At 36.0% G+C, this 27,995-nt stretch overlaps 1 protein-coding gene across 2 annotated transcripts; it reads left to right on the top strand.

Annotated features, from left to right (window-relative positions):
- On the top strand, nt 1-26,770 carry LOC113060706 (nesprin-3-like). Of its 2 annotated transcripts, XM_026229831.1 has the most exons (18): nt 1-135; nt 1,920-2,078; nt 2,976-3,148; nt 3,951-4,260; nt 7,331-7,486; nt 10,611-10,955; nt 11,582-11,718; nt 12,152-12,326; nt 13,240-13,422; nt 14,334-14,477; nt 14,796-14,930; nt 16,133-16,294; nt 16,790-16,962; nt 17,361-17,859; nt 18,196-18,354; nt 19,875-20,048; nt 21,000-21,041; nt 24,227-26,770. In XM_026229831.1, exons 2-18 carry the CDS (start codon nt 1,935-1,937, stop codon nt 24,416-24,418), a joined length of 3,303 nt encoding a protein of 1,100 aa, XP_026085616.1. In that variant the 5' UTR covers nt 1-135; nt 1,920-1,934; the 3' UTR covers nt 24,419-26,770. The 2 variants fall into 2 exon arrangements, with proteins under 2 accessions (XP_026085616.1, XP_026085617.1); XM_026229832.1 differs by lacking the exon at nt 21,000-21,041.
- The last annotated feature ends 1,225 nt before the right edge of the window (nt 26,771-27,995 follow it).

Here is a 27,995-nt window from a genome sequence, read left to right as displayed (position 1 = left end):
TGATGTCCTCCTCGATCAGCCCAAGCAACTGACAGCACTTCATTGACTTCCTGACGGATCACTAACTTTGCAGCTCGAGAAGCAACTTAAGGTCGTTTATTATCATAAATACTCACATCAGATGCGCATATATTCGTAGGTACGACCACTTTATTGACTGTTTAAGGTCTGTGTACACTGTCGTTTCTGTTTACGTTAGCTGCTGGGCTGTTACTTTTTGAACACAAAGTTTAACGTTACAGCTTATAAAGTGCAACTCGGTGGGATTTAATGTACTTAACAGTGTCTATATGCTTCATTCGAGGCAGTAATCCTCTATATTTTGTTGTTACACTAAATGTTTCTTTAAGTTTCGTTTATGTGATATTCTGACTCAGACCTTGAACTGTATGCAAATCAGTGTATAATCGTGTAAAGGAGGGCGTGGGGTGGTTTGACTGGGTTTGACTTGAGGGGACTGTGTTTCTAAAACATTGTTAAACTGGACAGATAAGAGATGTCAGTAGATGTAATATAACAATTGTAATATTGTAAGTAGATGTACTATAACAGTTTAACTCCTTTGGTTATATTTTAGTTACTTCCCTGTATTTAATCATCATCTTAATATATATATATATATATATATATATATATATATATATATATATATATATATATATATATATATATATATATATTGCATGAAATATCAATAATATTAAAATAATTTACATATTGTATATGTTTTGTTCATGGAGCCATAACCGTAAAGGCCAAACCAATGGCAATCCAGATGTATTGTTTGTGTATTTCTATATGAAAAGGGTTATGGAAATGCTGTGGGAGATATGACTCATGCAGGAATGTCTTTTAATACTTTTTTTGGCACCCTCTCTGTAAATAATAAAAAAAAAGGAAAATATATATCCATAAGGAATTGTGTTTCATGCCCCTTGAAGTTAAGCAGCATTGCCAGTGTGGGTTCGGTGAAAACATTGCACTGTAGGGGTGAAGTGGTTTGGTGGTTACTAATATTGGCTGGTAACCAAAAGGTGTTGGGTTCAAACCAGCTGCCAGGGATGATTCATAAACTGACACCGTTTGTGAACACAGCAAGCCTACCAAATTCAAGTAATTATTAGTTTGTTGTCACTACTATGAAAGCGTCTAGTGTTTGGGAATTACTTTCAACAGGGTGAGATACTGTCTAGGGATGTAATTCTGTGCCGAAACCTAAAACCTAAAATGCTTTGTATTAAGTATTTATTATTTTATTAAATAATATAAATGAATTGTGTAAGAATTTTTCATTTAACTCAATCAATTGAATGATATTACAGAATTTAAGAAACATAGGCCAATACAATAACCACACTTTTATTGAAAGTAACACAATATAATTGGACAGACAAATATCTTTGCTGTCAATTTAAAACAATTTAATAAAAGTAAATCATACCAACCCCCAACGTTTGAAAGGTAGTATATATAAATAGGTGAAATTGTAATGGTGGTCACCGCTTTTTTCGTTGGGTTCATCACAGTGCTCAAAATAGCAGCTGTAGGAATGGAAAGTCACACCTTTTAGTTAAATGAGGCAATTTCATGTTTGTTTACTCCAGAGAGTACATGTGCATTAACTGGCCATTGTTATTCAAGCTGTATTTCAGATTTGAAAGGTTATAGAAACATAATATTGATCAGATTACGGTTTTTCAAGTAGAGAGAGCTGTGCATGAATGACTGTAAATAGCTGCCCAAGGGTGTTAACAGTGAACAGACTTGCCTTAAAGTTACTTTGTATTTGCCAGTTGAGCTCCAGAGACACTTGTATCACAGTGTATAAGAGAAATGTGTGGTATGGAAAAGGCTTGTCTTTTCTAAATTCACATCTTTTTTGAAATTTAGCAAATGTGGTCCCTATGTTTTTGCATTAGGTCAGCCTTAACCTAATGACCCAGCAAGAGCAGCATGAGTTCAGTAAAAGATTGGCAGAAGCCCTGGCCTGGATGCAGGCCATCCAGGAGAAACTTAAACAAAATGATAACACCCAAGGACCCAGATCAGCACTGGAGGTCAGGCTCCGAGAGACAGAGGTGAGATCTTCCCTGACCTTAGACCTATTGAGGACATGGTAGTAGAAATAAAACCATCTTTCAAACCAGTTTCTCAGATGCTCTCATATCTCATATTTGCTAAAAAAAAAAAAAAAGCTCTTGCAATAATTTTGCAGCTAGGGTATGCCAGAATAATAATAATAATAATAAAAACTGTAAAACCATTTACTGAACACACTGTACATATTACTGTATAAAACTAATTTACAAACAAGAAAATTGTAATGGAAACCAGTAAAAACAACAAATCACACTTCCACTAAAATCTGTTTTGTACCTTTGACATGTACTGACAAGTGACAACCACCATAATAATGCAGTTGGTAAAAGAGAAAGCCACATGAAGAATTACATTTCATCACAAGTAGCTTTTCCACAAGCTGATGTATATACTAATATACAGCAGGTGCACAGAGTCATTCAAGCAAATACTGAACACCATTATGGTAACACACAACTCCTAAATAATGCAATAAACATTCATTAAAGAACAGATAATGTACCCTAATGTACATAACTGATAATTAAAACTATTAAGAAATGTGATTATAAAAAAAAAAAAAAAACTTTCAGATGTGGAATGTCACGCAGGGAATTCTGGGAATATCATTTTACAGTTTTGGACTGTAAATTATACATTAATTTGTTCTTTTTTACTTCTAAAATGTTTTTTTCTAATAGGTTTTCCATTCCTTGTATATAGTACTGTTAACATATTAACAGTTTTTTCTTCTGTGGCATTTTTACAATATTTTACAGTTAAAATTACACTCCTTTTTTTTCTTTTTTTCTTTTTTTTACAGTTGGATATCTCATCAATTTAAAACCTCATTAATAGAAATGTTCCATTAAGCAAGACTTTTCTTTGTTGTACAGAAAATTCATAGCTCCATACCTGAAGGCCATGTGAAGATGGACAGGGTGTTGGTGGCTTCTGAAGCTCCGCTTCAAAATGGAGATGAAGAGATGAAGAAAAAGACTCATTCCAAACTCAAATATATAGAAGCAGTCTGGGAGGAGACATTAACCTACATCAGTCATTGTCACAGGTACAGGCTTTGTCCATATGTATAAAGGTGTATTACTATTAAAAGCATTTGCATATATAGTGACATTTGCGTTATCACTATAGCGCTATATGTGACCCTGGACCAAACAAACAGTCTTAAGTCGCTGGGGTATATTTTTAGCAATAGCCACAAAAAAACATTGTATGGGTCAAAATTATCGATTTTTCTTTTATGCCAAAAACCATTACGATATTAAGTAAAGATCATGTTCCGTGAAGATATTTTGTAAATTTCCTACCATTAATATATCAAAACGTTTTTTTTTTTATTAGTAACTTGTCTTGCTAAGAATTCATTTGGACAACTGTAAAGGTGATTTTCTCAGTTTCCAGATTTTCAAATAGTTGTATCTCGGCCAAATATTGTCCGATCCTAATAAACCATACATCAATGGAAAGCTTATTTATTAAGTTTTCAGATGTATAAATCTCAATTACTAAAAATTTATTTTGTGGTCCAGTGTCACATAGTACTATAAACATTGCGGAGAATTGCAATAATTTTGGATCATTTACCTTATCTATCTATCTATCTATCTATCTATCTATCTATCTATCTATCTATCTATGAAAATATTTGCCTAGGACAGTTATATTTTGTTTATATTAATTGATTGATTAATTGATGAATTAAGATGATTTAGCCATCATTATACAAATATATTTGACCACAAAATGTGAGGATTGACCAATCAGAATCAGAGAGAACCATTTAAATGCTGTGTATTCTTATATTTGAAAATGTATTTATTTATTTGATTATTTTCTTGTCCCTCTGACAGTCGTATAGAGTGGGTGTGGCTGCACTGGAATGAATACTTGAAGGCCCATGAGGAGTTTGGGATGTGGCTGGAGAAGATGCACAGGGCTCTGGAGCCCCAGCTTGAGATGCAGCTGGGTCTCCAAGAGAAGCTGTGGCAGGTGGATCATCTGCGGGTCCTTCACTGTGACATTCAATCCCAGGCTCAGTTTCTGAAGAGGCTTCTGGATGAGGCTGCAACCCTCTTCGACCGCACTGAAGACCCTAGTGTAGATGAGAAGGCTCAGCAGGGTCTTCAAGATGCTTACAACCAAATTCAAGAACGAGCACAGGTAAAACTTTAGATTTCTTTTCTTATCACTGAAAACCACACAACCAGAATAAATGTGTGTGTGATGAGTCATCTCAGAATGCTTTAGCTTTGAGGTTATTAAGGTAATGCCTTTGTTCTACATTAAAATGCTGCATTTAAAGAATTTGAAATTCTTTGAAGCTGTATTGTATTGATAATGTTGTATAAGGTTGTTCAGCATGTTAAATAAGTTAAAACACTCTTTTAATCATTTATTTGTAATACAAATATAACTTTGTTTTACTGTCACCTTTGTCCAATTTAATGCATCCTTGCTGAATGGTAGTGTATAATTTGATATTTAACCTATATTATTCTTCTTAATGCATAATTCAGTTATTGCTGTTATATGCAGAATTAAGAATATCAAATTGAAAATAGTACTGTAAGGTCATATATATTTATATATATATATATTTATCTATCTATCTATCTATCTATCTATCTATCTATCTATCTATCTATCTATCTATCTATCTATCTATCTATCTATCTATCTATCTATCTATCTATCTATCTATCAGGGCTCCAAACAAAAAAATTGAGTAAGGAGCCATTGGCTCCTATAAGAAAAAAACTTAGGTGCCAAATGATTTTTTTAGGTGCCACAGAATAAACATGTTTTATGTGTTTTATTTAAATTATTTATTTTACATTTTAACTTTTAAATCATACTGACGTGTTTGTGTCTAATCTTTTCTTTACTTTATCAGAATTTTAATCCATCTTATAGATGACCTGGGAATGAAGGTTCACTTAAAGTGGGAATAAATGTCTTTTCCAGCTTGAAATATACAGTCATGCGTTGTTTATTACACAAAATCTGTACCAATATCATAGACCATAAGCATCACTTGGCCCCTGAGTATAGTTTGGGGTCCTCCTCAATGCATCCTGTAAATGTTGTCATACTCTCTTAAAAATAAAGGTGCTTCATGATACCATAGAAGAACCTTTTTTTCCTGTCTAAATGGTTTCATAAAGAACCTTTAACATTTGAAGACAATAACAGATTATGAAAAGGTCAGAAAGAGATTGTTCTTCAAAGAGCCTTTGACTGAATGGTTCTTTGTGGAACCAAAATTGTTCTGTGAAGAACATTTTAAGCTCCTTTATTTTTAAGAGTGCATGTCTTTCACACTTTCAGTCTGTTTTTCTTAATTAGTAAAATAAAATTAGTAGGAGTTGAATCATGTAGACAACAGGTTAAGTAAAAATATAAAAATTCAATAGCTCATAAATATAGCAAAATGCTCCTTTTTATAGTTATTTTTCTAGCTGACTGATGAGCTTATGGACACCGAAAGGTCCATTTATCCTTTGCTGAAATTTACGCGTCTTCATGTAGAGAGCAGGTCATGGTTGCTTAGCAATGGCAGGAACGCAAGAGCCAGAAGGCTTTTGGAAAAAGATCAGAAAGTGGTTTTCCACGCGTTTTTAGGCGCGATATGTGAACGGCCCTTTAAAGAGCACCAAAACTGTATTTATTGTTTGAATTTTGTTATGAATTTGGAATAATTTTAGAGCTGATACTTTGTAAATTAAAAAGTAACAAAGCACAAAGTTTTTTGTGATTACTGTACGGCAAGTGCAGTTCAAATAATGAAGTCCATGCATTAAAGGCAGGGTAGGTAAAAAATATATAAAAAACCTTTTTTCCAAATTTGTTTAAACTTTATTTATATATCAATACATAATTAAAATATAAGTACTCTGAAAAAGAAAGTATAAAAATCGAGTGTCTGTAGACCTCTCACGGCTGTTTTAAAGACAGCTCATTATTTCCATTCACTCCACCCCCTCCCTTCTGGGCTCCTTCCAAAGCCACGCTATAGCTATCATCTTGAGCTAGGCCTATAGATTATTTATCATCTCTACTACGGCTCGCTAAGTAATGTTATGTTAGCTATATTATGCAGCTACGTGTGCTAATGACACATGCTTCATGAAAAAATAAACAAAAAAATATGTATGATCAAAATACAAAAATAAAGATTTACCTGTCCAGCAGAAATAAAGCCATCAAGGAGTCACTTTTCAGCCCCTTGAGTTCCCTCAGTTCTCGCATCGCTGGAAAGCCACGCCGATATTAACTCACGTTTTATTTCTTTGTTTATCCAAAGACTTTTTGTTCATTGCCTTTTCTTGTACTGTTACTGTCTTCCTTTTTTTGCCTGGTTTGCCTTCACTAACTGCATAGGCCGGTACTGTGAATTTTGCTTGCTGTTTCTCTACAATTGTTTTGGTATTCCTAGGATCCGTGCCTCTTGAATTCCTCAAATCAAACGTACGCGCACAAGTGGGCAGGTCATGTGTGGCAAAAGTGTGGTTGCCATGGTTGCGAGAGAGTGACAGTCGCCTAAGCCAATCCTATGTTTCGTCCCGAATGGAAATAATGAGCTGTGTTTAATACAGATTAAACGGTCTAGAGTCACTCGATTTTTATACTCTTTTTATCAGAGTACTTACATTTTAATTATGCATTGATATATATAGAAAGTTTAAACGAATTTGGAAGAAAGTTGTTTATAAATTTTTTACCTACCCTGCCTTTAACAGAACACAGCATGGACTAAGATAGTTAAGAAGAAGCCTTATGATTATAAACGAGAACTGTTAACGATATTGCCAATATCCACACAGATGACAGCTTTACCTGTTGTAGTTTGTTCAAGTTATGAACGAAATAGACGCTGTTTTTCTGCACTTTCTCTTCAAGTCTCCATCATTTCTCTCTCTCTCGCGGCAGATCAGGACTGTTTAAAACTCTTTTTCCCACTAAAACTTCAATGCGCATTCTCTCAATGCGCGAACATAACAAAAGATGTGAATGCAAAACAATCAGGAAAAAAGGCATTACATGCAATTTGGGATAACATGTCAATACATAGGCCTAGTATAATCGCCAGTGGCGATCTCAGCAAAAACTTCACTGCCATTTTAATATTTATGGTCGCAAATGCTACCGTTTTAGTCGCAGTTTGGAGCCCTGTTTATATATTTATATATAATTTTTTATTTGTATTTTATTTTTTTATAAATGAATGCAGGAAAGATTATCATTGGCACAGAAAACAACAGAGGAGCACCAGCAGTACCAAAGTTGCAATGATAAGTTTCAAAGCTGGCTGATGTCTAAAACAGAAGAAGTCAGCAATTTCAGCGAAGTGGAGGATACGATACAAAACAGGCTGAAAGCCCTGCAGGTACAGTGACCTACTTATTTGGGGGAGGGGAGGTCAGAATGGTCAAGTGGGAAAATTATTTCTTTTTAGAAGTCATTCCAGCAACTGAAGTTTAGCACCTACTAATTTGCGGTCTCGTTTTCACTTCAGTCTAGTATATTAAATGGGTCATAAGAAAAATCTGATTATTATGTCTAGTATTAGTGTCTAGTGAAATCTATTACATCACATAAACGTGAAGTAACTTGGAGAACCTCGTTTAATTATAAAATGTAAGATTTAAAGATTTAAAAGAATTAAAAATGACTCTAAAATGTTTGTGATGTCATGGTTGTTAATAAATATTAATAATGATGAATTTTTAATGAACCAATTTGTCATTAAGAATCTGACAAGGTAATAAAGTAGAAAATCAATAATTCTCTGCACACAGTAATCATCGGAATATATAAACCAAACTCATTGGCTGGCCTAAATATAAATTACTAGCCAATGGCGATTCCATTGCCAAGGTGTATGTAGAGGGTTGAATGGTTTAATCAAGAATTAATAAAACTATGACCTGGCACTCATTTTTTGTTTCCATAGCTTAACACGCTGTAAAGGTTCCATGACTGTTGCCAGGAGAGTACTGTATCACATTTTAATTAATTTTAATTAATCTATCATTCCATATTAAAGATCAGCTGTATTAAAATTTGTCAAGCTGTCCTATCTGACTGTTTCTATCCTATGCATTTTTTACCAAAGTCATGTTTAACTTGAACACTAGGGGATTTAGGAATGATTTTCTGTAAAACTGCTTTGAAACAATGTGTTGTTTGAAAAGTGCTAGACAAGTAAACTTGATGTGACTTTCACTGTTGATAATGCTGCCATTTTGCGTGTATTTTTATATGAGAATGGTCAGTGTTTGACAAAGAAGTGAAAAGTTGCAATTGATGGCGCCGCATATGGCTGCCTTGTTGTGGAGCTCTTCCATTCTTTTGCTGTTTTTGTTTGTTTGTTTGCTCTGTTTAGTCATTATTTTACTATTAGTTTTACCAGAGACAAACTACTGGACATAAGGCAACACAACAGACCAGATTATTTTGGTTTTTGATTCTTCAGACACTTTTTTTGGATGTTCTAGTCAGAGGGGCAGCAGTCCTATTCAAATGCGCACTCAGATGGAAACAAGGGAAGCGTGTCGGCGCACTGGTTAAGCTCCGCAAACGCGACTTCTGAAGAGCACTTCCTAGTATCCATCTAGCGAATCTCCAATCCCTTCCTAACAAAACGGATTAACTACTTCTCCTCAAACAATGACTTTTCAAAATCTGCTGCATTGTGCTTCACTGAAACCTGGTTAAGTGAAGCTATTCCGGATGACACGTTATATCGGCCGGGCTTCCAGCTGTTTAGCAACGGTACCCAGACTCTCTTTTAATCATTCTTGGGGATTTTAAAAATGCAAATCTTTCCTGTGAACTGCCAATGTACAGACAGCATGTTACATGTCCTTCCAGAGACAGTGATGTATTGGATCACTGCTACACCACAATAAAGAATGCATATCACTCTGTCCCATGGCAGCTTTGGGGCTCTCTGATCACTGTCTAGTTCATCTTATACCGACCTACATGCAGAAACTGAAATCAGCTAAATCTGTAATAAGGATGAACTAATGAAGTAGAGCAGGATTTAATGCTTTGACTGCACTGATTGGAGTGTTGTTGAAGCTGCTGCCACTGATCTGGTCAAGCTCACAGATTGTAGCGTCATACATCAATTTCTGTGAGGACATTCTTATCATTCAATAATGATAAACCATGGTTTACTGGGAAACTCAAAGAGCTTTGTCACACCAAAGAGGATGCTTACAGAAGTGGGTTTAAAATCTGGTATAACCAGGCCAGGAACAGACTAACAAAAGATATCAGAGGGGCTAAAAAAAGCTGCTCTGAAAAGCTGAAAAAAACTGTTTTCAGCCAATGACCCAGTGACAGTCTTGACAGGTCTGAGGAACATCACCAAGTAAAAGACACCACCCCGGTAGTCTGTGGAAAATCAACAACTGGTTGACAGTCTGAATGTCTTTTTACTGCCAAATCGAAAAGCCCAGTCTCACACCCCATACCCACTCAGATATGCACTTAACATATCCACTTTTCAGTTTGCGGATGAAGCAAACAGGTCTGGATGATGCAGTCAACATGGGACTGCATTACATCCTGCAACACCTCGACAGACCTGGGCAATTATGCAAGGATCTTATTTGTAGACTTCAGTTTGAGCCTTCAATACGATCGTGCCTGATGTTCTCTCAGCCAAAACTGACCCAGATCTCTGTGGCCACTTCCATTTCTCAGTGGATCACCACTTTTATGGCAGACAGGCAGCAACTAGTGAGGTTGGGGAAACTCACATCCAGGACCCTTCACTCTCAGCACTGGTGCACCTCAGGGATATGTGCTCTTCCCGCTGCTGTTCTCCCTGTATCCTTTGGATAATTTCCGCACCGAGTCTATTGCTGTGCTGCAAGCGCTGAATTAAAGTGACAGCCCATTGTTTGCAGAAAATATGAACATGGGTTGACATGATAATGTAGTAATTTCACCATAAATGCATATTATTAAAGTGTACTGTGTTTCACATTCGACACGGAAAATATTGCTTTTTGGCTAGGTTTAAATGGAAATAACACTTTTAGATTAAGAAGGCAATAAAAGATGGCAATAGGAAGATGTATTACCATATTATATTATTATTTATTCTATTCTCTTTATTATTAGTATTTCATTTCACATTATTACCTTAAATTATACAGTACGTATGCCTACACTGTCTGTACTTTCTGTTCTGTAAGCTCCTAAATTAATTTTATTTCTGCTTCATTTAAGTGTTATTAAATTTAGTTTTAGCTCCAGTTACAAAATACATCACTAATTGTATATGACGTTATAGTAATCATTGTTTATTCTACTTGCAGTAATTCTTAAATATTGGTCTGTGTACACATACAAACGGATGTCTTTGGCCACTGCATTAAATTCCACCTCTTTTGCCATGTTTAGAAGGCCTTGTTATATAAATACATTATAAAGAATTTGTGAAATAATGGTAAATAATTCATTATTTTTTTACCCATTCAACTCTCTATCAGGAACTGGACGCTAGTATAGCCAAAGAAGAACCCACTCTCCAGCACATTGAAAACTTGTCTGAAGCTGTGAAGGCCAACACGTCTCCAGGAGGTGCGGAGAAGATCACAAAAGAGATGGAGGAGTTGAGGCAGGCCTGGCAGAGGTTACGCCAATTGCTGCTAGAGATTGAAAAAGAGCTCCAGAGCTTACTGGACTCTGAGAGCGAGTATTCAAACTGTTGTAAGGAGCTGTGGGTGGACCTGGAGCAGTTTCGTACCTTGGTCCAGAACCTCAGCAGTGATCTGGAAAGCAGGGATGGAGAGAGAACTGAGGAACAAATGGTAGCTCAATGGAAGACACACATGGTTAGCACTTTGTTCATCTCTCTCACCACTCTCAAAAAGTCTTCAGATGTTTTCTTGTAGGATAAACATGGAGACTATAGCATATTTTTGTGACAGCACATGATTAGTACAGTGATTTAGGGAATGCCTCAGGTAAATTCCTTTTTGGGGTGAGACAGTAATTTGAGCCGAAGTAAAACTAATTCTACAAGTTGTATTTGGAAGAGTAGTAATGTGGCATACAAAGGGCAAATTCACTATACAGTTTTAACACTTTGTATGCTTTATTTCAGTGCAAACGACCTGCATCTTATTCATTAACTAAATTTGACCAATTAAATGTTGAGATGCTTTAGTAGTGTCTCTGAGTTAAACTTCATTAGCAAAAACGATGTCAAAGGTTGTATGTTCACATAGTCTGAATGTGTGCACTTTTATTTCAATCCATCTAAGTATCCAATTAGACCAAGCTTGCTGTAAGCAGTGGGGAAAACCAACCAGGATGAAAATCTTTTTTAGATCAATGAAAGCTGTCTAGACCCCATGTGGAGAAATTCTGCATTTTATGCCCTGCTTGAATGAGCTGCCTTCAAACACACTATGTGTGTACTCATTTCATTGATTAGTTCTCTACGTCCACATTTCAGAGTGTGCGCAACAAGCTAATTTCAGAGGAGCCTAGGGTTGAACAGCTGAAATGCCAGTTGAAAGAGTTATTCCGATTCCCACAAGATTCCAAAAGCCTGTCTGATGAGATGCTAGCAGTTGTGAAAGTGTACCAGAGGTGAGCAGCAAACACACACATGCAAAGAGCCTCCAGCAAAGGAGGGACGAAGCAAAGGAGAAATACTTTGATGGGTATTTAATTAATCATTAGCTGTTGATAATGTCATTGATAAATATTCTGTTATGCAGACACAATGGGAGGCTCGTCATGTAGGCTTCCATCCTCATTGTGTTACAATCACAGTGTGTCAATGTATCAACATGGATCACTCACACAAGTCTAGTCAGCCTTAAACAATATGTATCCTAAAAGAGTGCCAATGTTAGCACCTCAGACAGTTAGTGCATTACACACAGGGTTTATCGCATTTATTTATTTATTTATTCATTTATTAATTCATTTGTTTTGTGGCAGCCATCTGTTGAAAGCTCTATAAGCTCATATTGTATAAGTCTACTAAAGTAGAGTTGTTTTGTGTTTCCTGTGGCAGTGTGAAAGGCAGATCTTTCAGGTTGTCTTCTGAGAGCGAGATGGCTCTCCGGAAGATACTGCAGGATCCTCTGTATGGCTTCAGCAAGTGGAGTCAGGTGGTTTCTCAGTTCCTGGAGGTCTCCACTGAGGTGACAGATTTCTCCCAAATCGCTCTGCTCGTGCAGCATATAGAGGTAAATTATATTAGTAGCTTTTAACAAAAGTTTTTTTTTTTTTTTTGTGCAAAAAAGTGGAGTAAAAAAGTGTAAAAAAAGTTTGGATCAGTAAGAGTTTTCTTTCTTAAGAATTTAATAATAAAAAAAAAAAAAACCTGCATCTGAACTGTAAATCATGCTTTTTACAGTCATTTTAAAGTTTAATATGTTGCCATAGACATTTCCCTACCCCATTTGTATGTTCTTAAATTTGATTTAAGAATCCTGCAGATACTCTGATTTAAATGATAATTAGTTTAACTTTTTATTCATCAAAGAATCCTGAAATAAAAATCATGGTTTTCCCAAATAAAATTATCTTTTACATTTTATACTTTGCCATCACAGGAATAAATTGCATTTTAAAATAGAAAAATAGAAAACTCTCATCTTAAATTTTAATAATAATTCACAATATTACTGCTTTTACTGTAGTTTGATTAAATAAATGTGAAGTGAGTGAAAGTGACATACAGCCAAGGATGGTGACCAATGCCCAGAATTTGTGCTCTGCATTTAACCTATCCAAAGTGCACACACACAGCAGTGAACACACACACACACACACTGTGAACACATCAAAAAAAATTCAAATGAAAAAATTACAGTAATAAAAAATAATGCATTACGATTTCTAACTTATGTCTAGTCTATTCTAAATGGTACTTTCTGGGTTATCATAAGTAGTTTTTACCATTTATGTTAGCTGGCTAAAAAACATTACTGTGTGATACAAGTGGTTTGAATCTCTCTCATGTCGGGTTTTTGTTTTTGTTTGTTTTATTAAAGGTCAGCCTCTTTTTTCCCCCACTCTGAATGCTGTGATGTTTTCCCATTCAGCTTTTTTGAAGTATTGAGTGTGCTCTTTCTTCTTTTGTTTTATTCTTTGTAGAAGTTCCTTAAAAACAGTGTGCAGCTCCAGGAGCGCTTGAGTTTGCTCCAGGTGAAGAGCGATCTGCTCATCTCAGTTTTTGGCCAAGAGAAAGCTGACGATCTGTTGAAAGAGCTCAGCGGGAATGTGAGGAAGAGAGAGTTACTCCACAGCAATCTCCTAGAGCGCAAGAACCACCTGCAGGTACCCCGCCAGCAACAGCTTAAAATTTTACTGCTCTATTTACAGAGTGTAAATGCCTGAGCTACATCAATGCTTTTCACCCCGCCATTAGCCATAACATGCATAGTCTCGCATAACAGAAAAGGTGCTCAACATTTATGCATATCATGTCCGGCAGAAAAAAAAGAAGTCCTGTTTATTTGTGTAAATATATCCAGAAAAAGTTTAAAGTATTTTCCGGACTATAAGTCACACTTTTTTTCATAGTTTGGCTGGTCCTGCGACTTATAGTCAGGTGCAACTTATTTATCAAAATTAATTTGACACGAACCTAGAGAAATTAACCAAGAGAAATGAACCTATAGAAAACATTACCGTCTCCAGCCACGAGAGGGCGCCCTCTCGCGGCTGTAGACTGTAATGTTTTCTCTTGGTTTCTAAACAAATGCGACTTATAGTCCAGTGCGACTTATATATATATATATATATATAATTTTTTTTGTTGTTTGTTTTTTTTCCTCATCATGATGTATTTTTGGACTGATGCGACTTATACTCAGGTGCGACTTATAGTCCGAAAAATACGGTAGTTACTTTATTCTTCATTAAATACAAAATCCTTTAGGTGGTGTTTTTATATCAATGAGAGTTTTTTCCCATTCATATATTATTCAGTAGCTTTGATATCAAGATATAAATGTATACTTATATCACCCACTGATAGAATATTTTTATTTTCAGAATACCATGATATAAATATGTTCTTATATTGCCCACTAATAAAAAAATCTGTTATGTCTGGTATTAGTAAGAAATATAAAAATACTGTTAATACTTAACAATATTTCAAAAGGGATGCAGATCCCTGTCTTAAATTTTATTCATATTGTCTAAACACCCCAAACCATGTGGTATCCTATGAATGCCCTTAGGGTTTGATATCAAAGACAAAGGACTTTTCTGACGCCTATGACTCCATACACAAAAAACTGACCTCTGTAAAGGAGAGGTTCATCATGACAGATGGACTTCAACCTGATATTCTAACCAAGAAGACCCAGGCCGACCAACTCAGGGTGAGCAGCAGATAATATAGCTGTGTCCGACTTCAAAAATGCTTTGCTTTGCATGCAGATTTTTGAGTTTCTTTTTGAACAGCTGTTTTGTTTTTTAATCTCTGCATGTTGTATGCTGTAGACATACAGTGACTTTTGATTAGGTCGTCTTTTGACACACACTAAAAGAGTCATGTGAATAATTTAAGGAGCTAGGAGTTATGTCACGCTGAGCTCGATGTGTTTGCACTGATTGATCAGAGTGGGTTGTCCAGGTGTGAGCGGGAAAGATGCGCGAGTGGCAGACCGAATGTAAAATGAGTGTGCATCTCTCTGCAGGTCATTAGAAAGGACTTGGAAGATTGTGAAGCTTATATCATAGCTCTCGAGACACTGGTGTCATCCAGCCCTGCAAACAGGTCAAAGTTTGAGCGTCTCTATGCCAACTGGAAATTGCTTTGTAAGGCAGTTCGGGTAAGATTTGTTCTGCTCAAGATTCTTCAAACGTCCTGTCTATGGTTGTAAATTTAATTAAATTTGTAGTTCATCCAAAAATTGTTAACCCTCATCTTGTTCTGAAGTCTCTTTTGCTCACTAAGACTGAATTTATTAGATCAAAACTGCAATAAAAACAGTGATATTGTAAGATATTGTTAGAGTTTAAAATGACTGTTATCTGTTTTAATTATTTTATAATGCAATTTCCTCCTGTGGTAAACCTGTATTTTCAGAAGCCATTACTCCAGTCTTCAGTATCACATGATCCTTCAGTTCAAGAAACAATTCTTCTTATTATTATTATTATTAACATTGAAAACTGTTTTTACTGTTAATGTCTTTATGGAAACCATGATACATTTTCTTTAGAGCAGCATTTAACTGAATTAGAATTAGATTTTAAATAGATTTTTTTTTATGGAAATGATTCTATGGGACACTCGATCAAAAAGAGTTGTTATGGAATTTACAAAAAGGTGTCTAGGAAAAAACTTGAGAAAGATGTGTATTTTCTCCGATGTGTATTCTATTCAAAATATGAACCAGTCATTTTATCATGCTCATGCATCACCCTTGCAACTGTACAAGTATTGTGTGAACATGATTTATTACATCCTGTGCCCAGGCATCCATGATACAAAACAAAACCTGTTAAAATAATTCTGTTGAAAGAATTCTACAGTAACTGGGGTCAGTTGTCTGTGAAGTTAAGAATTTGAGAGCTGTTGCAGAGGGAAGATTTTCAGAGAGTAAATTAATTTTTCTTTTTGAAAGACCTATTTCTCATATTCATATTATTTTTATCGTTAATTGATAGAAATACAAAATTCAGAATAATGAGGGGAGGCTACATATCTTTTTACTAGCCACTTCAAATAGTCCCAACTTCACAAGTGATTTTGATTTACCCCTGAAGATCTGTGGAAACTGCTGCGATCTCACCCTGGTTTCCATATCTCCTGCTGTGTGTTGATCACGATGGTGATGAAGAAGATGACTATGAAGGCCTTGATCAAATCTCCCTATTTCAGTTTTAATGCACACTTGTGTCCCAAAGAGATTTTTTTCTTTTCAGAAAAGATACCAGAATTTATTGCATTAAGATCCATCTCACGTCTTGTTTCGGGTTCATAATGTATGTGTGTATTTATGTGTATATGTGTTGTTGTTCATACCAGATGAAGGTGAATGAAAGTGAGGAGAACATTGCAGAACATGAGAGATTCCATGACAGTATTCTGAATATGGAGAAGTGGTTAATGTTTATGAGACAGAAGCTAGAGTCGTTTCGCGGATCAAATGGGGAATGGAGCATCGATAACCGCCAGCATGAGGCTCAGGTACACCTATGAGCAACAATTATGGTTTATTAAGTACATTGTGTGTTAAAAATGCATATTAAGATTTATATATAAATAGTCATGCATAGTTATGGAAAACCTGGAAATATCAGGTAATTAGAAATTATTTTCAGTCAATGAAATTAAGACAATCTTAAGAAAAGCCATTGTAATTGGTTTTAAAAATGGTTTTAAACATTTGTTGTCATCTTTTTCATTATCACTTTATTTTGACAGATATCATTAATGCCATGTTACAGTTTTGTGAAAGATAGAAAATTGTACACTTTAACCCATTTTATAAATATCTTTAATTTATTTTATAAAGCCATTTAACAAGTCAAATATCGATTTGTTTTTCTATTAATCACTATTCGTTTCTTTGAGTCACTTGAGTCATGTCATAAAAGAAAATGAATGTTTGCCTGTGTGTGCAATATGCATGTCTTTGTAGCATTTCAGACTCAAACTTGTTTCACTGTTGTTGTCCCCTAGAGGGCACTAGGAGAGTTTCCAGAGAAGGAGCTTCAGCTTCATCAGACAGAGGCTCAGGGTCAGACCGTGCTGGCCAGAACCTCTGATGAAGGCAAAGTTCACATCCAGCAAGACCTTAAACGCCTCCGAGAGACCTGGGTGTCCCTCCACACACTTAGTCTCAATCTTGACAGGTTAGAAGAATAGAACAGAGTGATGCTTGCTGTAATAGTGGGTGTTGATAGTATTAAATGAAGAAAAACTATGACTTAAGGAGCATAATCTGTTGAACATGACTCATAGATATTAAAGCACCCAGTCACAACTTGATTTTAATCATTGTTGATTGCTTTTTGAATCATTGCTGTGTTAACACTGTTTACTAGTCAGAGGTTGAGGAATAATATCCAGAAATGAGCATTTATTTTAAAGGTGATATGTGTAATATTTCAATTTAAAATACTTTAAAATAGACAATTACCAGTTGATTAATCATTGACCTGGCCAGTATATCTCACTTTAGCGCTAATGAATATAAAATAAAAGTAAAATTTTTGACAACCTGTTTATTTCTTTAACCATAACTTACTAGGCTTCTGAATGGACATGGTGCCACAGGTGACCAAGATCACCAATTCCAGAGAACTGAGTTGCTGGACAGACGGGCAGAAGGGCATCATCTGGGAATGGATTCAGACTTTGAAGTTGGATTTGCCAAAGGAGATGCAGGAACAGGCCAGCATCAGAGATCATACCACGGAACAAAATCAACAGGTCACCTAGAGCTGAAGAGAAACATGGAAGCAAAACCAGATCGACCACCAGGAGGTTCAGAGGCCTGGAGAAGAGGATGTAATAACCAAGACCAGTCCATAGATGATCAAGTGGATGCAGTCGTATCTGGAGGTGCCCGTAATATCAACAGGAAGAGGACTGGGATGGACGAAGGTGTCTTGCTCAGGAGCGGTGGTCAGACTGGGAAATGGGAACAACACATACATAGTTCTGGGATTGAAGACCTTGATATAAAAACTGACTCTGATGCACAGAAAAGGATGCAGCAGTCACAGATCCCGCCTGATGACACTCAGGTTAGGATGATTAAAATATGATTCTTGCTATTTTGACAGCATTATAAGGCAATGACTTATATCAAAATATGAAGTTAGATAGTAAATATTCCAATAATATTTAGAGGTCTCTCCTTGTCTTGACTTAGTATAATCAGGTCTTTGATTTAAATATAAATAGCAAAAATTATCAATAGTAGGAGCTGTTATAATGCAAAGTTTTAAACATTTTAGATAAGATGCAATATCATCAGAAGACTTGAAAAAAAAAAAAAAGCTAGGTCATCCAGCCCTACAGCCACAATTATGCAAGCAGTACCTAGGCTATAATCATGTCTCTGTTCATTTCTGCTGCAGATGGGCTCTCAGGGGCCCCAACATCAGGCTGATATGGAGGCCCAGAGGAAGGAGTTTGAAGCGTGGCTTTACATGGAAAATGACAAACTCACAGGAATTCTGAACAACCAAAGATCCCTGAGCGAAAAAGAACTGAGGATAAGACAGAATACATTCAAGGTTGGTGAGGTTTGTTAAGTTTTTTTTTTGTTTTCTTTTTTATCTGTTTTTGATTAAAGTTTCATGAGGAGTCCAAAATATCAAAAAGTGTTGGAGAGTAAAAAACAATCTTTGATAGCTTTGATATCTTATTCAACAAAGCGCAGTGTGATGTTTTACTTAGGCCACAAAGAACACGCTGGATAATTTTCAATATGTAAAGCTACATGTCTGTGGAAGTCTGATGTGTTGTGTGCCGTGGGTACATTTCCATCAGTCCCATTGTGGTTGCAGATCTGTGAAGCTTTGAAAGGCTTCTGCTCAGGTTTTACCCCAGGCTTCAAACTTCACAACTACCTGGAAGCTTTCATATCTGATGATAGTTGGACTGACAACCACTGTGTCACATTTACTTTTTTATTCATAGCTCTGATTTGGAAAAGCTGTTGAATGGCACTTTATAGGTGGTCTTCCTGTTGAATATACCCTGAACTACTTCAGTCATTTGCATATTGTGCTCTGTCAGTTAATTAAATCTCCCCCACAGCTGACAAAGTGCCCAGATGCTTCAATGCTCAAACCTGACTTTATGTTAGCAGGAACTGCTTCCTTCTCCATTAATAACTGTTGCTAATTCAGACACTTTTACTTATAGACTAACTTAGAGATTGTTAGTATAATGTGCTCATTAAAATCTATTGAATATTATTCTATGTGGATTAAAATTAAAATGTTATCTGCCATTTTTCTGTAAAGAAATTGTTAAATTACTCAGCTATGTCATTAAAAACTGAGATTTGCTTATCAATCAACTGGAAAGATGAAAATATAAAGCAGCACATATGTTTTCAGGGTTAATAAAGATAAGAAATGTTTCTTAAAGGAACACTCCACTTTTTTGAAAATAGGCTCCTTTTCCGACTCCTCTAGAGTTAAACAGTTGTGTTTTACCATTTTCGAATCCATTCAGCGTATCTCTGGGTCTGACGGTAGCACTTTTAGCTTAGCATCTGTGCGTCAGAAACGGAAGTGCTAAAAATCGCTAAAAATGGGCTTCACCTGTCTCAATTGAGTTCCAGTGGGGTCGCTGTGTCCATTTCTTTTACTGTCTATGCTTGCAACAGCGTTACAAGTGTGCCACAAGATCAACCAATCGATCATTGAATCTGATTAGACCTTTAGCATCTCGTTCAAAAATGACCAAAGAGTTTCTATATTTTTCCTATTTAAAACTTCTTTTTTTTATAAAATTAAATCAGGTCAGGTGAGCATTAGAGTCTTCTTTCAAAAACATAAAAAAAATCTTAATTCCAAACCCCATCGTTTTGAATGGTTCTGTATTTGCATCACAAAAACTGCAAAAACTTGTTTTTGTAATATTGTGGACATTGGATTGGTCTGGAATGTTTTTTTTAGGTTTGGGTTTAAAATAACTGGATCGTGATGCACAAATCTTTGACTGCTACACATACACAAACCCCTCATTGTAAATTTATCTGAAAAAAAAAATATATATATATATTATTATTATTATTTTATAGGGTTTAAATGCCGGTGTAGCCTGGGGTCAGAGTCAGTTCCGGAAGTTGATGGCCGGTCAGCAGAACACATCAGAGGAGGAGGACGTGGAGCTAGAAGAGCTGCGTTACCGCTGGATGTTATACAAGTCCAAACTTAAAGAGGCTGGTGACCTCAGAGGTCTGCTGAAACACAAGGTACAAAGAGAAAATCTGTCACAACTGTTTTTGTTTTATTACTTTATTAAGCCATAATTTTGACTCCCTTCATTTTTTTTAAAAATGGGGAACAAAATTATTATATTATGAATACCAGGAAAGAGCCATATATCCAGGGGTTCACATAAGTGGTCCGCAGGTCCGCATGCATGACCAAAATAAAAAATGCGTTGCATAAATATGTTCTGACAGTGCATTTGCGTACCGATATGGTTGACAGCTGACATAATACACAATTACCATTTTAGATCACAAGCTGTACTATATAAGTTTTTCTATATAATTTTCAACATGAAAGCATACATCTAGGCTATGCAATGCCATTTTCAAAGCACAATGCAAAACTGTGACATGCATCCACTGACGCTCTTTAATCAGCAATTCCGGAAGCGCGTATATTTACTTGCCGATAACCTGCCAAAATAAAAGCCTGCTAATTTTAAGTTTGAATATGATGAAAACGCATTTATTTATTTATTTTTAGATGCTTTTATCCAAAGTGACTTAAAATTGGGGAATAGATAAAGTGAGGCAAACAAAGAAAGTAGTAGTAAATATTAGCATTTTATTTTTAAGTTTACTATAAAATAAATGTATTTGCATTGACTGCCTTTTAATTTTAAAAGTATTATCACACACTGTTATTTAGTTTATTTACTATTATTTTTTAATTTTTTAAACGAAATAAAGTGCATTAACATTATAACTATTATTAGTTCATTTTTTATAGTTAATGCAGTGTGAGGGCCAAACCAAATCTCCAGGTTCTCTAATGAGAACCAGGCTGAAAAAATTATGTGCACCTCTGCATATATCATCTACTATCATTTCCAATGCAGATTTTGATTTAGTATCATATGTCCACCAGAAGGGGGTAGCAGATTATAGCCGGATGCAACTAACTAAACCTAATGTTTCTGTTTGTTTCAGGGTCTCGGTGGGCAAGGACAGGAGTATGTCCGAGCTGAAAAGGTAGTTTTTATTCTTTGAAAGTAGACCTTGATCTTGTGAGTGGGAAATTGTTTAAAGTGGGGTTCACAATCTCTCTGATCTGAACAGGGGAGAATGTTTGAAGACTTTTTGAATAGAAAGTATTCCCTTTTCGTGTCTAGTACACAATTGAAAGCAGAGTTTATTTACTGACACCAACTGAGGCTGGTAAACTTTGTTTCTGAGATGTAACAGTGGCATGTCATTAATAATTTTGAAAGGAGCTGCTAATTTAGCAGTTTGAATCGACTGCGTACTACATATTTCTTGTTAAATATTGTTTCACTCTTAAATAATTCAAATTATGGACGCAGAATGGTTTTTGAATGCTGTTTCATGTTGACTTTAAGAGTTTGTAAGCACTCTCAAGTGAAGTAAGTAAGACGCTGTTCAGCTGGATAGTAGGAGGGCTTTGAAATAGAGGCTCATAAATAGCACTTAGAAATCCTGAATCAGAGTACTGTCTTAGTCCCAAAAACAAATGCTTTTTTTTTTGGCTCTGTGGGCCACTTAAAAACATCAAGAGGTTGCTCCAGTGCATTTTTCTGCGGAGCGTGTTAATCTTTCTCAGTAATTTCTCAATTTTCTCGCCATTCACACCAATTTTATCATCCCTTTCACACCTTCACTCTCTGGCCATCTGTTAATGAACAGTCACATCTGCTTGAGAAGAGATGCAGGTGCACTGCTGACTGCCTATAAAAGCTGCTTTGAGTTTGCCTGCATTATCTACATAAGCAGATATTGGTGGATGGAGACAGAAATGTTGATTTACACATGCAGCATTGCCCTCCAGTTAACAAGGCTATTCACAAATGCTTTGGTTGAGCTAGTTCTGCAAAATATGCGGGGGAAAAAAACTATATTTGAAATTATTTTGAATTGGACATCCAAAATTAATTAGGAGTTTTTAAAATGTGCATATATATTAGGGGTGTCACCACACACGGTTCGGCACGCGCTGGGACCGCGGTTCAACTTAAATCTGACAAAGCATCTGTAATTTGGTTTGCTATAAATAACACGTAAAGCAAACTGGCTTCAGTTAATATATGTTTCTGCTGATGGATGCGCATTCTGGGTACCCAGACATTACAACAACAGCGATTAGAGAAAAAAAAAAAAAAGATAAGAAAAAATGTTCGGAAAGGAAATTAAGTGTACTATGGAAACCCTAAAGGGAATAAATAGGCTATGAGATGGGAGGATAAAAAAAATGATTTTCTCCACTGTATATTGTCCTATTGTATGATTATCAAGCAAGAACGATAGATTGTTGATGTGTATCGGTAAGAACAGTCTGTCGTTCTATAGCCTACATTACTCCAGGCCTGAGCACTGCTGTAATTACTTTTCAGTATAATTATATTGTCCTGTAAAGAGGCTGACAAAAGAAGAGTGTGGAGAGATATTCTGCTTTTCATCCACCCACATTTCCTCCTCCTCACTTTCTCGTACTTCTGTTCTGTCTCTCAAACACCCAGAGAGAAAGAGTTCCCATGTTCCTCAGCTTTGATACAGTTAAATAGAAAAGGTTATATAAAGTTCGAGCTCAGAGCAATGGCGGTTGTTGAGCAGCTGTGGGTGGACATAAACTCCCACAGTTCTACAGGAGCTTGGAAAAACATCCTTATTTTTTATGTATTCATTTGTCTGTGAATTTTTTTTGGTATCCATTGAGTCATGGAAAAATGACTCGATCATAGTGATGTTTTTTTTTTTTTTTTTTATTAGTAGAACAATGCTAATAAATGAGATGGGTCTTGTGTTGCTGCATTAAGTCACAAGCCAGGATCTATATTCTTGTCAAAGAGTTTTCTTTTTTGCAATGTCATGATTTGGAGGAATTATATGAGATTTGTATGGAATTTTTCTGCCCTTTTATCATCCACCAGAAGAAAAGTTTAAGCTTAGAAAATATAAACATTTAAAATTACTCTTAAAATCCCTCTCTATTCTCAGAATTTGAGCTTATTGTGTGTACATATTGTTTTTGTAATAAAATGAGTGAGTCATCTACCTTGGCAACAAAGACTTTAGAAATACTAAGACGGTTCACCCGTATAACCATGAGTGGGATAAATAGCGAAGCTTAATATTGTGGAATAAATCCGGTCTTCTAAATAAAAGAGCCATTCAACCATTGGAAAAGTCATTGCATTACTGCAGGTCCGGTCGTGTCCTGAGATGAGTGCTTAGGACTGCACATGCACACTGGCTGGGACGGTCAGAAATGTACGCATTTTAGTGCTATTTGAGGACAAGAAACAATATTAATGGATAGTTCCTGTCAGATTTTATTGCTGATTTTAAATATGTTATTTAAATATGTATGAGTTTGGCCAGCAGTTTTTGAGATTTCCCCACTCAAGTAGATAGGAGTTGACCTTGCATGCCCAAAAATAGCTGCTTGGATGCACTCCAAATATGTCCAAGTCAAGTGACTTTTCCTGAAGAGACTTTGACAACATTAGGCACATAAACTTTTTAAAACAACATTTCAAAAATCCTTTAGAATTAGATAAACCCAGAATGCACTGCAACAAGATCATTCAAGGTTTTGATCCAAGAAAGGAAAAAAGTCTATTTTAGTGATTTTATTCATAACGGAAATGCATCTGTAGAAAATTCTTCCGTGTAATAAAAATAATGTTTGTTTTTTTGTTTGTTTGTTTTGATTTGTTTCTTTTTGCTGTTGAATCAAGGATTCCCAGACATTTTTTGGTCAGTTGAACACCTTTGAGTGTTTTCTTGAAATATTGTCAACATACTATAGAGATAAGTTAATATTATACTGTATATATTTGCGTGTTGATTTTGTTTCAGTTTAAAATTATTGATTTTATTAATAGGCTTTTAATCAATCACTTGTTTCAGATTCAAAACAAGCCTGATGTTATTATATTTTAGGATGTTGCATTAAGGCTAATGCATACTGACAGTGATGAGCAATGACCAAAGTAATTGAGTTTCAGTTGGATTTAGTGATTTGCTGCAGCAAAGTTGAGATGTGACTGCAGTGAAACTAGCGTGATTTAAACTGTTGGACACTTGTAGATGAGTAGAAACCCCTACAGTGTTAGCGTCCAACAGCATAACTATTCGGTGACCTCCAGAGTGAACGATCTTGTAGAAACTCAAGGTTTTTGTTGTTGTGTGTGTTGCAGGGGAACAGTGGTCTCAGCTTCCTGTATCGTGTCTGTCGCGTGGCTCTTCCTCTCCAGCTCCTGTTGTTGGCCCTGCTGCTGCTGGCCTTCATGCTGCCCTTGATGGATGAGGGCACCGGCTGTTCAGTATCCAACAACTTCGCCCGCTCCTTCAGCATCATGCTCCGCTACGACGGACCTCCGCCCACTTAAGCATCAACAGCAGCTTTTTAAAAAAATATGACCATCTGCGCTTGTGTTGCACATCAGAAAGCATGTGTGTATGTATGTGTATGTGCGTGTGTGTGAGAGAGAGTGAAAGTGTGGGTGGCATAGACATGGGTTCATTTTCTCTACAGGCGTTTGGATAAACCAATGGCACTTTAACAAAGATCAAAACTCCCATCTAGTCATAAAGACATCTACTCAGGATCAATCGCAAGTCGCTCATGTTTTTATGTTCGTTCTGTTGTTGCTACATACTAAAGGGATGTTCTGGCATCATTTACTCACCCTCATGTTGTTCCATACATGATTGATTCACTTTATTCTGTGAAAAAAAACTATTATTTTGTTCATACAATGAAAGTCAGTGGGGTCCTGTATTGTTTTTGACTCACTGGCATTCATAATATGATTTAAAACAATACAAATATCTTATTTGAAGACATGAGGGCGAGTAAATGATGACCGCGGTTTAATTTTTGGCTGTGCTATTCCTATAAATAATTTTAATTCTGTAGTTTATCTTATGTTTAAATGCATTTGTGCATGTTTGGATTCATACCACTTGTTTAAAATCTTTTGTTTGTTGTTTTTCTCAGGTCACTCAAAAACTAAACTCCGTTTGATGATAGGTATCGATTCTGATGTCAAAGATAAGACTGTCATCTGAAAGTTTCGAAATTAAGTTCAGTTTAAAATTCACAGAAGTGGAAAAGGTCAAAATCAGCACAAACATTCCTGTATTACTTCATAGCAAAGGTGCTGTGCACATGCGCTCATAGAAAAGAGAGTTTTCGTTCAACGTTTTTTGGAAGTTGTGATTGCAGAATCACATGAGCTTTAAGACTCAGTTTTGGCATTGGTTTGCCTCCGATTGTAGTTATAGGGTATTGTAAGTGTTTTGCAGGCATAGATTATAGAGGAAATATATCCCTGTTTGGGGGGATTGTCCTTTTTTTAACTGAATGTTGGAACTCTGTGACCTTCTTGGTCTGTTTTTGATTTCTCCTCTTTTCTTTTTCTTTTTTGCAAGCAATGTATCAGTTGGAATTTCTAAGGGCCTAAGACCATCAGGGGTTCAGTTCAGTTATTCTTTCAGGTCTGCTTCTTTAAGTTCATGGTTCGATGAAAGAAATGACTTGATTTATTTTTGTCCAGAACAATGGCTTCACTCAAAAACAGTCTGTCTTTCAGAGCTGGCAAAAAGTCAAAACCCTCTTTGAACGCATCCTTGAGCTTTTTGTTTGCAGTGCTACTCATTTTATTTAGAGGCATATTGCAAGGCTTTACAGATTTGAGTAGTATTTCACATACGCACACTGGACTTAAGTACTTTTATCCTGTAGCAAAATCTCCTTTTTAAAATTTGATTTGGACCTCTCTGTATATTATCTCCTATGACACATGATGAATTATCTCATGTTAAATGGCATGCATTAATAATAGTGCATGGTCAGAAAGAGACTTCACACAAAGTATGCTGCATTTTTTTTAAAGAAACTGTAACGTTGAAGCTTGGCATATCAGGTTATTACACTGCTTTATTGTTTGTATGTGAAGGAAAAAGTCACCCAGAAATGAATATTTGCTGAAAATGTACTGCCCTTCAGGCCATCCAAGATGTAGAGGTGTTTGCTTCTTTATTGGAACAGATTTGGAGAAATTTTGCATTGCGTCACTTGCTCACCACTTGATCCTCTGCAGTGAATGGGTGCCGTCAGAATGAGAGTCCAAACAGCTGATAAAAACATCACAATAATGTAATGCACACAACTTCAGTCCATCAAGTACGTTATTTCTCTAATTCTGTTCTGATGTAGAAACCTATCTGTATCTTGTCTGGCCTGAGAGCAGGTACATTTTCAGCAAATACATATCTTTGAGTGAACTCTTCCTTTAATCACTTTTTATGTCAGTGCAAACCCTTTAATTATCTGTACTGGTTTCATCAATGATACTGTAAATGTACAAAACTCAGTTAAGTGGTTCAGCTGTGTTATAAGATTGCCATATAAGATAATTAAATGTATTCTGATAAAGCCAGTTTACAGCACTGTGTGCATGAGAGAGTTTTCTCATCGGAGAGCTTTGATTTGGGAAGACAATTCTGGGAATTATTTTCAAAGACAGCTTAAAAAGAAATGAAAGCATTTAGGAAGGGTTGTAAGACAATGTATTAACAAAAAAAAGGTTTAAAAAATAGATATATTTTATTACCATATTTTGGATGAAACTCTTATAATGTATCTGTAAACCGATAAATATATATATACTGTATGATGCATATTACCAGTATTTTTTGTATTTTACTCCAGGCAATAAACTTGCAGTGCATTTTCAGGACTGTTTGTGTTTCTTTTGTTGCTATGGACTTGAGATTGAATAGATAAATGTGTGACTCAATATCAAGATTCCCATTCTGAACGCCAGTGATACTCTTTTTGCAGGAAATGTATCTGTTTATCTGCCTTCAGCATTAACCCAAAGCGGAACTGGTCTGACAAGATGTGCAATGGCAATGGAACACAAAACCTGCAGGTGTGAATAGACATCACGCAGTGGAGCACAGCTATAGGTCTTCCCTATCAATAAGACCCTCATAAGGTCGGTCTGAGGTTACTCTGCAAATTATTTGATTTACTTCGTACAGTTGGAAAGGGGAATCCATAGGAGGGTTTTTACATTTTATCAGTTCACATGTAACTATGGTTAAGGAAATGTTTATTTGCATGTATTTGTAATTTCATTGTTGCCTTAGCAACAATGTGCGTGGTACTCTGTCACTTCAGATTTGTTTTTACATTTAATTTAGGTCACCAGCTAAAGGGAAACCAGATCTAATAGAAGGATACTGCACAGCACTGTCAGAACAGCTATTTGAGTCACTATCAGACTGCACAGATAAGTTTTGGTTAAATATTGGTCATAGCGGAGTGCATTTATTGACTAATTCGCTGTGTAGTCATGTGGTTGTTTGTCTTCAAGGTGTGTATGTGAACTCTTGCCTATTTGGCACAAATATATGATGGCATACATATAACTTTAATGGTAAAGCCCACTCACTGAAAGCACGCTAAATTATTCAAATGCAATTCCTGTGAGTGGGAAAGAGTTGGATCTTTCCTACACGCTCACCCACGTGCGCAGCGACAGATTTCACACTGCTGTTTCCTTCCAGCTTAGATATTTCTCTGGTGTGGAAATGCCATGTGTCATATCAATGCAATCCAAATCATGTTTGTTTGCTGATGCCTAAAATATTCGGGAGGAGAGATCCAAGTCGTGGTATGATGTACATTAGACATTCAGGTGAAAGTAATGGGGTTTGAATAATACAGGGATCATTAGCATTCATGTCCTTGTAGATCTCGTAGTTTTCATCTCAAAATCATGGCATGAATGCAGCGTTTTACCCATGTTAAACATCACCTTTACACACTGACACATTAGCTCAAAAATGTAAATTAAAAAAAGTACCCTTTATCTGCAAAACAAGAGATGACTTTGCAGGTATGAAACGTTACACCAAAGGAATTTTCACCAATGTTATTACTGTTAACTAAAA

This window comes from Carassius auratus, chromosome 42 (genome assembly GCF_003368295.1).
Source record: "Carassius auratus strain Wakin chromosome 42, ASM336829v1, whole genome shotgun sequence".
Lineage (NCBI taxonomy): Eukaryota > Metazoa > Chordata > Actinopteri > Cypriniformes > Cyprinidae > Carassius > Carassius auratus.
This window is presented reverse-complemented; position numbering and strand designations above follow the sequence as displayed.